This window comes from Leptonychotes weddellii, chromosome 5, assembly GCF_054177405.1.
Source record: "Leptonychotes weddellii isolate Sample4059 chromosome 5, ASM5417740v2, whole genome shotgun sequence".
NCBI lineage: Eukaryota > Metazoa > Chordata > Mammalia > Carnivora > Phocidae > Leptonychotes > Leptonychotes weddellii.
The window spans coordinates 156129646-156143750 of record NC_138373.1 but is presented as its reverse complement, the minus strand read 5'-3'; the positions used below and the strand labels follow the sequence as shown (position 1 = coordinate 156143750).

The 14105-nt window shown below is 56.4% G+C and overlaps 1 protein-coding gene across 1 annotated transcript; it reads right to left on the bottom strand.

The window, feature by feature from the left end:
- Positions 1-4896: 4896 nt before the first annotated feature.
- UPK3A (uroplakin 3A) lies at positions 4897-12601 on the bottom strand. Its single transcript, XM_006751645.3, has 6 exons — positions 12496-12601; positions 11294-11449; positions 10062-10341; positions 8431-8513; positions 6645-6777; positions 4897-5219 (listed from the first exon to the last, which is right to left on the bottom strand). The coding sequence occupies exons 1-6, from the start codon at positions 12545-12547 to the stop codon at positions 5060-5062; spliced, it is 864 nt and encodes a 287-aa protein (XP_006751708.2). The 5' UTR covers positions 12548-12601; the 3' UTR covers positions 4897-5059.
- Positions 12602-14105: the final 1504 nt, after the last annotated feature.

Below are 14105 nucleotides of genomic sequence, written 5' to 3'. Positions count from 1 at the left end.
CCTCTGTGCGTTTCTGTTCTTCTGCCCAGATGGGTGGCTCCAAGCTTTCCTAAGCCCAGGGTTCAGGGTTCTATTGGGTTGAATTGAATGGCATCACTTTGTGATTGATCAGACCTCAGGAAAAAAATTCACCTACTTTAGAGCAGGCTTCCCTAGCATTCTGACCCTCTTTGCACACATGAGGTCAAGGGCGCCCAGAGAGGTTACTTCCTTGCTCCAGGTCACACAGCATGCCTGTGCTTTTAGCTAATCGATGAGCTGTGACTGGGGTGGAAAGGAAGGTGAAGCGGTATCTATGCAGAGGCAGAAAGCTCTGCTCTAAAGGCCCTGCCATCTCAGCCATGGGACAGACGGGACAGGGGCCGCCTCAGAATCCGAGAAGTGAGCTAGGAAAATTGCTCCTGTGGGTCTGTATGATTAGAAGTTTCTGGGAGGCCTTAGTCCCGACTAGAACTCATGAGCCATACTCAGCATAGTCCACCCACCTCTGCCCACCTCTGCTTGGGTTGTTCTGCTCAGATTGGGTAGAGCTGGCTGGAAGTTAGCAAAGCCTTGGCCTCCGCCTTAAACTCACCCTCTGAATGATGCTGGTTCACCTCCCCACCCCCCCACCCCCGGTGCTGCACGGGAGGGGAGTGGGAGCCATATCCCACAGGGACCAATCGAAGGACTCCAGACAGGCTGTTTTGTCCAGAGAAGTGTGTGTTGGGGGGACACGGTGAGCAACAGTGTTGCTGTCTCCGTGACTGGCAGGTTCTGGGGCTGAGCAGATTAGAGGCCAGACACAGAGTGGGGTCACAGAGGGTAGGCAAGGTTCAGCTTTCCAGTGAGTTCTCTTCCTGCCCCTTGGGCATCCCTCCTTCCCGGTCCCCATGCTGCACGGGCTCTGTCCTTTGCCTTCTCTGTGTCCCCCGTTAGTGACCCCAGCCAGTCCCAGGGCTCCACACATCATGTTGGCTCAGCGTCAGAAAGCCTGCGGGGCCTTGTGCTGTAATATGACTGTCACGGCCAGGGGGCTGGATTCGGAACTCCTTGTGAGATGCAGATAGCAAAGGAGAGCCAAGCCAGACCCCGGGTCCCTGCATTCCATGTCCCACAGGCTGACCCTGAAACAGAAGGGGTAGGCGACTGTCGACTGTTGCAGGAGTAGTGGGACACCCCGGGCCGAGCTTTCCTGCTACAGCCGCACCCCCAGGAGGGGAGGAAGGTGAGGCAGGAAGCCTCAAACCTCATCAGAACCCGGGGATGGGAGCCACGCAGCCTGTGGTGGCAACTCCCACACCTCTGATGCTCGCCTGTGCTGGGGAGATCACAGGGCGTTTGGCCAAGACCCAGAGCAGCCGTGGGGAAGCCCTGCCTCCAAGGCCCATGTGACTATGAGCAGGGGCCTCTGGGCACAGGCTGGGAGCTGTTCCCCTCCAGCGACAGCCAACTCTAAGTCTCAAGGGTCTGCAGCACAAGGTCTCGTTCCTGGGTGCGGCACCCATGGGCTGAGGCTGTGCTCCACACACGGGCCTTCCCTCCTGCCCCCGGCAGGCAGGGCAGCCCCCGGGCGCTAGGCTCCCTCGCTAGAGGGGAACCACCGGATGGCTCTCGAGCCGCCGCTCAGAAGTGGCTGCAGCAGATTCCACGTGGGGCCTGACACTAGTGGAGAAGGCAAATATAACCTTTCCAAAGTGTGGGGGGTCGGCAGTGGGTAATCGAGCCAACAATGTAATCTGACTCCTCTGATACCTCCAGTCCTGATGTGGGACTGATGCTGAGCTCCCCCCAGAAGTTCCAGACCTGAGCACACCACTGTCTCCGGCTCAGCTCCACCTGCTACATCAGGGCAACTTACAAATGACCCCCAAATCCTGATTCCCTCCAACCCAACCTGCTTGTCCCCCATTTTGGTTGAGGGCACCACCAGGTACTCAGCCGTCCCAGCCCCAGACCCAGAAGTCACACTGACTCCCTTTGGCCCTTCCTGCCCTTGCCACATGCTGAGCTGGGGGACAGGGGGTCACGGACATGAATCCTGCCCTCCAGCTCAGTCTAGACACCCCTATAGACGATGACAACTGCGAGCAGGGGGGCCGTGGTGGAGGGAGGCACAGTAACGACAGTTCCATTTCATTCTCACGAATGCACGGTGGGTGTATTCTGCATCCCACTCATGGCACCTTGTTTACAAATGAGGGCACAGAGCCTGCACGAGGCACAACGGGTCACCTAAGTTCTCTGGGCTGACAGGGTGAGTCAGATCTGTCTGATTCCAGAGAGGCCATGCCTTACTCACGAGACCAGCAGCCTCTCCCAACGGAGTCTCCTCGGCCAGAAGCAGGGCCTCATTAATGGTCCCTGGGGAGAGGAGACTCATCACCAAGGGAGCTGGGTCCTGCCTGAGCAATGGACGAGCGACCATTCATTTGCTCGCTTACTCACGGCCCCAGCACGTGTCTGCCCATCTGCATTCCAGCAGCGTGGTCCCTTCAGCTTTTGTGTCATGAGCTGGTGCTAAAGTGTCTCCATAGCTGGAAGTTCATGTTCCCCGGAGCCTCAATCAGCCAGGACAGTGGAAAGAGGACTTGGCATCAAGAGACAGTCACTGACCAGCTGGTCCAGGGAGGGGGGAGTTGCTGCTAACAGAGAGGGGCTCAGGTTACCTGGGGGTCTTGCTTTTCAAATGGGGGAGCAGAGGGAATGGATCCAGACCCAAATCCGTAGAATAATTCTGGGGCCCTCTCCACAGTGACCGATGCACTCCAGCTGTTTTGATACTAAAATAAATACAGGTGGGGCGCCTGGGAGGTTCAGTCATTAAGCGTCTGCCTTCGGCTCAGGTCATGATCCCAGGGTCCTAGGATCGAGCCCCGCGTCAGGCTCCCTATTCAGTGGGAAGTCTGCTTCTCCCTCTCCCTCTGCCTCTGTTTGTGTTCCCTCTCTCGCTGTGTCTCTCTGTCAAATAAATAGATAAAAATCTTTTAATAAATAAATAAATACAGGTGACATCGCTGGTGGGAATGCATAATGGTATGGCCACTTGGAAAACAATTTGGTGGTTCCCAGAATGTTAAACATAGAATGGCCGTGTAACACAGCAATTCCACTCCTAGGTACATACCCAAGACATCTGAAAACAGGTGTTCACACAAGTACATGAAAATGCATGCTCAGAGCAGCACTGTTCTAAATAGCCAAACAGTAGCACGATAACCAAGTGGGGGAAATAATCCAAATGTCCACCAATGGATGAACGAGAGATCCATACAATGGACTACTTACTACTCAGCCATAAAAAGGAACAAAGCTCTGACACCCGCTACAATGTGGGTGAACCTCAAAAACAGGATGCTAAGTGAAAGCAGCCAGGCACAAAAGGTCACACATTGTATGACTCCATTGATATGAAATGTCCTGAGCAGGTGAATCCATAGAGGCAGAAAGCAGATCCGTGGCTGTCAGGGACACGGGATGGGGGAGGAGGAAATGGGGAGTCACTGCTTCATAGGTACAGAGTTTCCTTTTGGGGTGATGAAAACATTCTGGAACTAGGTAGAGGTGATGGTTGCATAACGTTGAGAATGTACTGAATGACACTGGTTTGCTTTGAAATAGTTTCTTTTATGTTATGTGAATCTCATCTCAATTAAAAATAAAATAAATACAGGCATGTTATAAAGCAGAATGCAAACTTGCATGGATTTCCAACAACAGCAGACTTCCAGGGAGCTTTGCCTCCCCTCTGCTGCTGCTGGGGATTCTCTGAGAGAAGCTCTGGAAGGACTGTCCTAACTGAGGCAGGGCTGGGGAGGATGCACAAGACGGGGGAAGCGGGAATTCCAGTGGCTGCCCAGGCCAGCTTCCTGTGTCCTGCAAGACAGTCTTGAGGGATTGGGAGCTGGTCCAAGGCACACCCGGGCTGGGTGCCCTCTTGAGAGCAGCACCATCACTCCCTCCCATCCCCACTGCCCAGGGACTGGGCTCCTCTCAGCTCCTGGGACCCTCAGCTGCTCTGGCTTCTCCTGACCCCTCCCTGCCTTTAGGTTTCTTCCCACAGCTTCTGCCCTCCAGCCTCCTCAGCTTTGGAACCCTCTAGCAGATCTGTGGCTGTCTCAGCATCCGTGCCCCCAGAGGATGATCTGGGGCCCTCAGAGCACCCCATCCGACCACTGCTGATGAAGCCCAGTGGGGAGCATGCTGCCACTCAGGAATGCAGCCTTCCTCACAGCTGGCAGGTAGCATTCCTGCTTTATAACCCAGTCCTGCTCTGACAAATTTCTCCTTTTGGTGATGGGAAGCGGGACTGTGACTCGTTTTGCACATTCCCCAAAGGGAGGTGGTCTTGCTACCTGGCTCAGAAGACAGAAGTGAGTCATCTGAGCCAAGAAGCAGGACTGGGAGAGTCCCTTCACCCCCCAAGTGGACTTGGTGCCCCTCTTCTGTGTCCCGAAGCCTCTTCTGCCCACCCACCGTGGGGCCTTCAGGGAAAGCTGAGAAGGAGCCTTGAAATCAGCCATTTACATCAGCCCATTTTACAGATGAGAAAGCTGAGCCCCAGAGGGAAGGAGCTGGCTGCGGGGGGTGACAGGAGCCGCCAGAAGCTGCCCCCGGGGGGCCCAGTTGGCTTCCAGTACCTCATAGCCAGCGAACTCCAAATACCATCTAATGACTGCATGCACAGCCCTTCTCTCAGGACCCCCCCAGCTCATGAGAGGCAATCAGGGTGGGACTGGTTCCCCCATCTTCCAGATGTTCTGACAGCCCCAGTTTTCCTAACCCTCACCACTTCCACTCTGACTGAAAAGTAGCCCCCTGACCCACCCTCTAGAGAAACATTCCAACCCCTCCATGTGACATCAACTCATTCACTCATTCATCCACCATCTCACTTGTTCATTCGGTACATCTCTATTGAACTCAGAATCTTGGGAAGATTTTATTAAAGTTGTTCCTGCAAGTTGGACCAACATGCCCTGTTCCTCCGCGGGTGGGGTCAGGGCATGAGCACCTGCTGCACGCAGGCCCCCGAGGCCAGGCGGGGAGAATGCGGCAGCCCCATGGGCGGTGCCCAGGTTCAATCCTGGAGCTTGCTGGTGTACACCTCAGCCCTGTCCAGCGGCGGCCCCCGGTTCACAGACGTGTACGCAGCCTCCGAGGTCCCCAGGGACCTGGGGACGGCCTCCTGCGTGATCTGGGAGTCGTGTGTAGTTTCCCTGTCCGAGCTGCCCGTGTCCCTGACCGAGGGGATGGAGAGGGTGAGGGTGAGGGTCACAGAGCCAGCCTAAACCCCTCTAGCTGGTCAGGAACTTTCTACTTAGACACGCTTTCACAGATGTTGTCTTATGCATGCACAGCAAAGAACAACCGGACAGAATGGGCAAGTCTAGGTGGGAGCCACGGGAAGGCTTCCTGGAGGAGCGACCAGTTACTATGCCCTGAAGGAGCGTGGGGGCTGAGAAAGGCATTCCAGGCATGTGATAGGAAGGGCTGAGAGTTCTGGGGCAACACTGGGAAGTTTGGTGGAGCTGGAGCTGGGGTGGAGACAGAGGGGGATAAATGGAAGAGCCAGGCCAAAGTCGGATAACAGGACCTTTGGTACCAGAAGAACGTGTTGTCCAAAGGGAGGGAGGGACATAAGCATGTCCTGACAGCTCCCAGGTCTGGCCAGACAGACCAGACTCTTGGTGGCTAATCTTATCTATTATTTGTGTTTTTATTACTTAAATGTCAGAGGGCAACCTGATTTGCAAGTTCACTGCCCTCTACTCCATCCCCCACCCACATGGCTCTTTCCACATGGCTAATTCCTGTGTCCACTTAATCTCACCTACTCCAAGAAGCTTTCCCATCTGCTCCCCCCACCCACACTGGGACAGGCACCCCACCATCTTCAAAGCCTCCCGGGGGCTCCCTCCCTCTCGCTGAGAAGCACATGATTCATCCCTGTCCTGAAGAGACTTTGCTCCTGTTGTTCCTTCCTCCAGGAAGCCCACCCTGGTGCTCCAGGCAGGATCTTCCCCACCCTCCTCCGGATTCCCACAGCACCTGCTGGTGCCTTGATTCAGCCCCTGTGCCAGCCTCCCAGGATTAGTGGGTTGTGTGCACACCTGCTCCAGACATCCGCTCCAGACGCCCACAGGAGACCTAACCCAACCTCAGAGCTATTGGTAGCGTCAGGAGACCAGGGCTCTGGCCCCAGCTCTGTTTTAACTGGCTGTGTGACCTTGGGCCACCCTTAACCCCCCTGGCCTCAGTTTCCCCACCTGTCCAGCCAGTGGGTGAATTATGACAACAGAAGCTAATAGCTGTTGAGTATCCAGGTGCTGCCCTAAGAACTCTGTAGGGATTATGTCACTTAACCGTCATGACTCCACAGGGAGGATAAGATTTATTAATATCCCCATTTCCCAGATGAGGAAGTTGAGGCATAGAAGGAGAGGTGTCGGAGCTGAGACCCGCCCACAAAGCCCCGCTGCTGAGCCCCTCCCTACCCAGCTGAACGACCCCAGGACGCTGCTCCCCTCTCACCAGACCCCACCCCGCCCAGGGTGGAAGGCAGCTCCCTTGCCTTCTGGGCTCACCCCCGCCTCGGGAGACCCTCTGGGTGGAGCGTGCCCAGGGTGCCCCCGAGTCTTGCCCTCCAGCTGGCGGATACTCACAAAAGGCTGAGGACAATGGCACCAGCAAAGGCAACGAGCAGGAAGAAGGGCAGGGAGCCCAGGATGGACGTGATGACGATCATGCCCCCGCTCCGCCGGCCCGGCCACGTGTCGATCGCTGAGTACGGGGTGACTAACAGGACACAGGCCCACTTACTCCCCAGACACCGCACCCCTCAGCCTTCTCCCAGGACGCACAGGGGCCCCCCAGCCTGGCAGCCTCAGGTCTCAGGATGGAGCGGGGACCCAGGTCAGAGTCAGTCTCCCCCCAGGTCCAGGGTGCAATTAACTTGCTTGCCCCACCCCTACTTCCCAACTCCCTCGTGTGTCTCGTCTCTTCCTCTTTTAACTGTCTTTCTGCATAATTTTAAATTCTAAATGAACTCAACTCCTCTGGTGAAATGGATGGGACACGGATTATAAACAATTAAAGATGCGACAAAGGGCCCGGGTCTAAGGGAGTTGGATGCACCAAGGGTCCCCCTCTGCTCTGGCCCGTGTCACCCTTCTGGAACTAAGTGAACAATTTATAGCTCCTCCTGTGAGCTGGCCGCTTTCTGGCCACTGTCCCATGTAGACCCGACAAGACCCTCATTCTGTAGATCGCTCACTGCCGCTGAGGGAGGTTGAGTTCCTGTTCAAGGGCACTCAGACTCCAGACTCAAGTCTATAGACCTGTCTGGTCCCAAAGGGCATACTCTCCCCACAAACTGACCTCAGGCCCTGCCCAAAAAGAACCAGGCCTAGTGCTTTTGTCTGGGTTACTCCAAGGAACCCTGCTGGGGAGGCGGAGCAAAGATTTTTCTTCCCACTTCTCAGATGTGGAGACTGAGGTCCTAAGGGGTTCACAGAGCAGTGAGGCGCAGAGGCTAGGCTTGAATTCAGCACTTTCGGTCCCAGGGCAGCCCTGTTGCAGGGGGATGGCAACACATGGGCATGCCCCTGGAAGGGCAGGCAGGGGGCCACCCCAGCCACATGCGTGCACCCACACGCTTGTCTGTCTATGCCCTTCACTAGCTGTGTGACCTCAAGCAACCTGTCAGAGCTACTGCATGCCCTGTAAGCTTACCATGGATGGGGCGGGGGGCTCTACAGGTAAAATTCTCGGCTCTAGGCTGAGCCCATCATAGCATGAAGTCTCATCTTGGGAGCCAAGGTATGGGGCAGGGGTCTCTAAAGTTAGGGTGGGGTGCTGTCAAGATTACCATCTGAAATCTCTTCTGTTGCCCTTAGGTTCTGTAGACACGATTCTGGGTATAAACCTTGGATGGTGTTGAGAACCCGGATGGAGGCTTGAGGAGGGACAGGGCAGGACCACAGGCAGACGCCTGGGCCTCTGAGCCCCCTACCTTTAGGAAACCCACCCAGTCTCCAGAGAACGGGGTGGAAAGGTGGGCAGCACTCCTGCTCCCTCCCAGGCTCACCCCCTGCACTGGGTCCTAGCCTCCAGAGCCAGCCAGAACCATCAGGATCCATCTCACGCGGCTGTGAGGTCTCAACAAAGGGGTGGGTTAGGATGGAAAGACAGGGTAAACTCCATGCCCCTTGGAGGCAAATGCCTTGACTTCAGTCATGCCAGCCTATCCTTCACCTGCCTCTCCCACAGCACCTGGCCCTCAGGGAATGGAGGGGGAGGGGGGATTTCAGGTCAAACCATTTTAAGATGCATTATTCTCATCAACCCGACAGCCTGCCTGTGTCTGGGGAGACTTTTCTGAGTGACAGCCTGAGTGTGCTTTCCCACGTTCCCCTGAGGGTCGCCCCCCAGCCCAGCCCCATCACTTACGCCGCTTGGTGCGGATGGGGTCGGACCACAGTGTCTGGTCCTGTACCAAGCCCGTGGACATATTGACAAGGACGTACTTGAACCTGTAGGGAGATGGAGAGAGGGGGACTTCTGTCCAAGCTGTGTGCCTGGCCACAGGCAGGTGGAGGGATTAGGATGGCGGGTGTGGGGGGTCAGAGGGGGTCCTTCCAGGAGATGGAAATTTAGATGGCCGCAGGGTGGGCTCTGGGCAACAGGACAGTGCTGGACTTGGCCTTGGTGCCATCCCCCCCCTTTCCTGCCCCTGGACCCTTTCCATGAAGACTTCAGGGTCAGCGGTCCTCCTCTCAGCTCTCCCTCTGGGGCCCCTGTTTCACTATTATCTACAGGATGAGTATAGCATATCTGCTGAAGAGCGACCCATTTATCCTCATAGTATTCTTGCCTTCCACCATTCCCAGCCTGCTCCTTGGTATCACAAAAGGGACTTAAAAAAAAAAAAAAGTAATAATATTCATTCCCAACCCAACTGCCCTGGGACAGGGCTGCCCCTCTTCGTAGAAAGCCCCAGTTGAGTGTCACTAATCATAAAGATCAGCACAAGATTCCCAGAGCCCACTTGGGGCCTCAGATATGGTCAGTTTAAAATGATGGCTATTCCGAGAACTCAAAAACCAACAGCCTCTCATTTAACACTTAAAAAAAATGAAGACCCTTAAAATCTCTACAGCCGCCAGTATTTTGCCTAATCTCCTATTTCTCCGAGTTTGAAGAGAATTCCAGAAGCTGGGATATGTGCTTTTGTGTCCCCCAGGTAGGAGGTTTGAGGAGATAGGGGGAGGTTTTCCCACACTGAGAACAAGGTCAGAGGTAAGAGGTTGAGGGTGGGGACCAGACACTAAGGCTTTCATCCTGCCCTGTGGCCAAGGCCAAAGGAGAGGCAAGCCTAACAGGACGGCAGGCAAGCGATGGTCTGGGGCCCCCCGTGTGCCTAGCAGGTGCAGAGACTGGGCCTTAGGAGTTTCCATGGTAACAGGAGTGAGTACCCAAGGCTTTGGCACCAGACGAGACCCCATGGCCATGGATCAGGCCTGAGCCCCGAGCTCTGCACGGAAAAGAAATAAGTGTGGAAAGAAATCAGGGACCTGCTGGGGCCAGGGGAGGAGGCACAAAAGGATACGCCAGAAGGAGGCAGGAAAAAGCGGAAGATGAGGTGGAAGCTGGAAAAGCCTTCAGCGCAGCTCTAGGTCGGGTGGGGCCGCTGCTTTTCAAGCGGTGACCCCCCTCCCTCTCCGGACCAGCTAGTTTCCTCCCCTGGCAAATGAAGCAGATTGGGTAAGTGACTGCCACGCGGGTGATGAGCTGGGACCAGGCACAGAATTTGTGGAGCCCAGGGCAAAATGAAAATGCAGGTCCCCTGTTAAAAAACAATGAAGACTTTCAAGATGGCAACAGCAGAGGATTAAGCCAAGCAGCGGTCCTTCTGAGTGCATGGGCCCTGGCCCGGTCGCACAGCCCAACGCATGCCCCTTCAGGAGACCCGGGACAGTCCCGGCACAAGAAATGTGGCCTCGCACGCCTCACCCCTCCTGGGTCTCCCTGAGTGGGGATGGGAGCATAACTGCCCCGCCCCTGCAGCCACTCACACCCACCTGTATTCCGTGGCTGCCGACAGGGGCGGGTTGCAGAGGCCCGGGAAGTTGGGGTCTGACAGGCAGGTCCCGTTGGCACCCACTCTGACGAGGTATGCATTCAGGATTTCCGAGGCCCGGGCCACGTCCCCTAGGGCATCCAAGCTGGGCAGGTCACTGCAGGGGGCCAGGTCAAAGGCCGCAGCCTTGTAGGGGCCCGTCCTCCCTCCCTCTGTCTGCTGGAACGTGGAGCTCAGCGGGGTCCTGCTATGGTCCTGCACGGAGGCGTTCCTGGAGCTGGCTGCAGAGACAGCGTCAGCAGTGAGGTTCCTGGCCACCCCAGCTCAGCCGGTCACCCAATACCCCCGAACATCCTCTCTGAGCTAGTGCTGTGCTGGGCCCTGGGGTCCCAGGCGGAGGCAGGGTCAGGCCCTGCTCAGGGGCTCCCTGTGCATTGGCGGCAGATAGACAGGAGCACCGCCGACTTTGGGCAAGAGGAAGGCTCCTCTTTCTACCGGCCAGTAAGATCTTACGGGTCCTCCCACCCCTACAGACTTCCGTCATTTTCCCCCTGAGAGGCTGGCCCCCCGGCCAGGGGAATGGGAGAGAAGCGGCCCGCAGTGTGCACAGAATGGGCTCCGGGCCCAGGTGATGGCTCTGAATGAGCTGCTGTAAATGACCGGCTGCCAGAAATATAAGAGGCTGTCCCTGGGTTCCTTCTCCCAGAAGCCCAGGATTGCTCTGCGGAATGGGCGGGGCTGGCCCAGAGCACTTGGGTCCAAGTGCATGGTTCCCCTCGCCAACACCAGCTGTGATCCACTGTGGAAGCCGGGGAAAGGGCTGGGGCTTGAGGCACCACAGAGATCTGGGCTCACTTTCCAGCCTGGGAGCTCCCATGAGTTATCCCACCTCTGTGAGCCTTGATTCCTTGCTCTGTGATGGGACAGTTGTCTTGCAGGCTGATTGTAAACATAAGCACCAAGGTACGGGAAGCACCGAGCATGATGTATGTGCTCAGTGTTGGGTGCTGTCTTTATTTCTCCAATAGCCTGCACATCTCTCCAGGGCAAAGACAGATGTGTGGCCGCACCATGCAGCCCAGGGCTGGCCCAGGTGCCTGTCAGTGAGGTACATGGCTGGGGGGGGGCATTGAATGATAGAGTTAGAGCATCCCACTACCAGCTTCCTTTCCTCCTCCCTGCAGACAGGCCAAAGCCCCTTTCAGCTCAGCCCAAGGGAAGCAGAACCCTTACCTAGGTCGACGAGGACATAGAGGTAGATCTCATAGTTGCTGCCAAGGGCCTCTGAGCTGTCAAACATGCAGAGAGGCTTTTCCAAGGCCACAGTGGTGAGGGTGGGGTTGTTGGTGGCAAAGGTCACACTGGCCAGTTGGGGCTGGAGGTTCACACCTAGAAGAGGCAGTGAGGACAGGAGCTGACCCCCAGTAGAACTGTCCACACCCATGGGCACACTCTGTGCCCCCCCCATGTCTGCATACAGTTACTGGGCACCTAGGGTGTGTGAGGCACTGGGGTTCACCCTCCCCATGGGCCGTCTCAGGAATTTGTCTCAGACCCAGGCAGCACTCCTGCCCCCACCAGCCATCCCCCGCCCCAGAAACCAAGCAGTCCAGCCTAACTGCTGCCCTCTCTCTCCACCCACAGATGGTCAGTTGCCAAGAACCCCACTGCCTCTCCTAAGCATCTCTTCACCCAGTCAGCCCAGTCTGGGAGTCCCACTCTCTTCACTTGGACCCCAGAAACAAGCCTCCCCCCTCCCCAGTCCTTTGCTCTCTAACATGCAAATCTGACCCTGTCACTCTTCTGCTGGGCCCCTTCTGTGGCTCCCCACTGTGTTGGAGGGGTCTCCAACATGGTCCAGCCTCTCTGGAGGGGCACCAAAGTCCCAAAGCTCTGGGCTTTGCTTCCTTGGGTCTCCAGCCTCACCCCAAGCACGCCCCCCACCTCACGCCACCCCATCCTACGCTCCAGCCACGCTGACGGACCGGTCAAGAGAATCCCAGGATGGACCATGCCGCCTCCCTCCTTGAACTTGCCCTCGCTGCCTCTTCCCCTGAAATGTCCCTCCATCTCCTCCAGTCCAGGCATCTGCAGGGTCTAGTCCAGCCTGTTCTCTGCTCTCCCACAGCCCCCTGCGTGTCTGTCTCTCACAGCACCCATAACAGGGGCCTGTGACCCATGAGCCCTGGAACCGTCACCCAAGGAAGCTTATTAATCAAGGTTGTCTTTATTATTAATATCCCAGGTCCCAGAGCCTGCACAGGGCTTGGCACAAAGCAGGCATTCTGCCTATTCCTGGAGCGAATACACGAAGTTCCCCTTCCCAACGCTGCTTTCCATCCGACTCCTCTCAGGACGGTGGGAGGATCAGGGCCGAGGACTCAGCTGCCCGCCCTCCCAGGGCAGCCCCCCCGCTTCTCCCCTTCCCCGCTTACCCACGCCGAGCCGCAGGCAGCCGAGGGCCAGCAGGGCCCAGAGAGGAGGCATCGCCCTGAACAAGCCGCGGGAGCGCGGTCAGGGTGGTCCAGGGCGCCGGGGAGCCCAGCGGCTCTGTGTCAGCGCACCTGGCGGCCGGGTCCAGCCCTCGGCGCGCCCCGCCCCCGCCCGCGCCGGCCAATCCCTGGCCTCCTCGCGGGCTATTTGCATACGCCCCTCCCCGTCTACCCCGCCCCGCTACGTGCCTGAGGCACACACCTGCCCCGCGGGCCCTTCCCCGCCCTTTACCGAAGCGCCTACTGTGTGCAGAGGCTGGGGCGGCGCTTTCACAGCGTCTCTCGCCTAATCATCCCCTCTGTGAGCGGCCCTTTCCACACTGGGAAATGGGGGCGCTAATTCGTACAGCTATTGATGGAGACCCTGCTAAATGCCAGGTACTGGCTGGGCTCTGGTGGAGATGGACCAGGTTAATCAGAGAAAGTGCCGTCGTGGAAACCTTCAAGTCCCGGGCCTGTGAGGATCCGGAGACCCCGCGGTGTGACCCTTTGGGTTCACAGGTGCGAGGCCAGGGCCGCACACGGACTCCCGGACACGCCCAGACGGGAGGAGCCCAGTCCTGCCTCCCAGCCCCTGCTGTTTCAAAAGGCCTGCTGCCCAGGGGAGCGTTTGAGAACAGTGCTGTGGGCTTCACCTGGTCTAGAGGGTTCCTTCCAGCATCAGGAATCGTGTTTTTCTCAAAGAGCACCTTAAATATTACATTTTTCATTTAAGACGTAAGTCAAGGAGGATGGGAGAAAACTAAAATTGGAAACCAACAGAAAGTAAGGAATCCAGGTATAGTGTGAACGACATAACTCCGTGCAGAAAAATACCGTGTCTGAAACTCCGGAAGGCTGATCGGACAGCACTCCCTTGTAGAGAGCACTCTAAGGGCAAAGAGGACTCTAGCAGAGCCCTGGTCCGCAGGAGCCAGGTGGTGGGGAGGGCAGAGCAGTTCTGTAGCAACTGGGTATAACTGGGGTCAGGACCCAGGTCCTCACTACAGGATGAGGGAGATTTGGAAGGGAGGAAGAAGAAGAACTTCTGGAGTTTTCTATTAGTAGTATTATTATAACAAAATAACAACTCCTTAGCTCTGTCTGCTCTAGTGACTCCCAAGTGGCAGGAGCCCCCACTTAGCACTCTGGGTCCTGAAACAGCAGTCCCCAGTAAAAAGCACCAAGGCCCCTTGGAGACATGGTGACTCTGGGGCTGGGACAGGGAGTGTCAAGAGGAGCCTAGACACTAAAGGATTCGAAGATGATGGCGTTATGTCCAAGGTGCTGGCACAGAAGGGGCTTGAAGGGGCTCCAGCAACCTGATGATGGAAAGTTTGCACACAAAATAAAGAGTGGAAGTAACATATTTAGCCCATTGGATGAAACATGAATCCATGAGTCAGTACTGGTACTTTTAAAAAAGAAGTTGTATATAAAATCAGTGCACAGAAATCAGTGGCATTCCTATACACCAACAACAAGACAGAAGAAAAAGAAATTAAGGAGTCGATCCCATTTACAATTGCACCCAAAACCATAAGATACCTAGGAATAAATCTAACCAAAAAGGC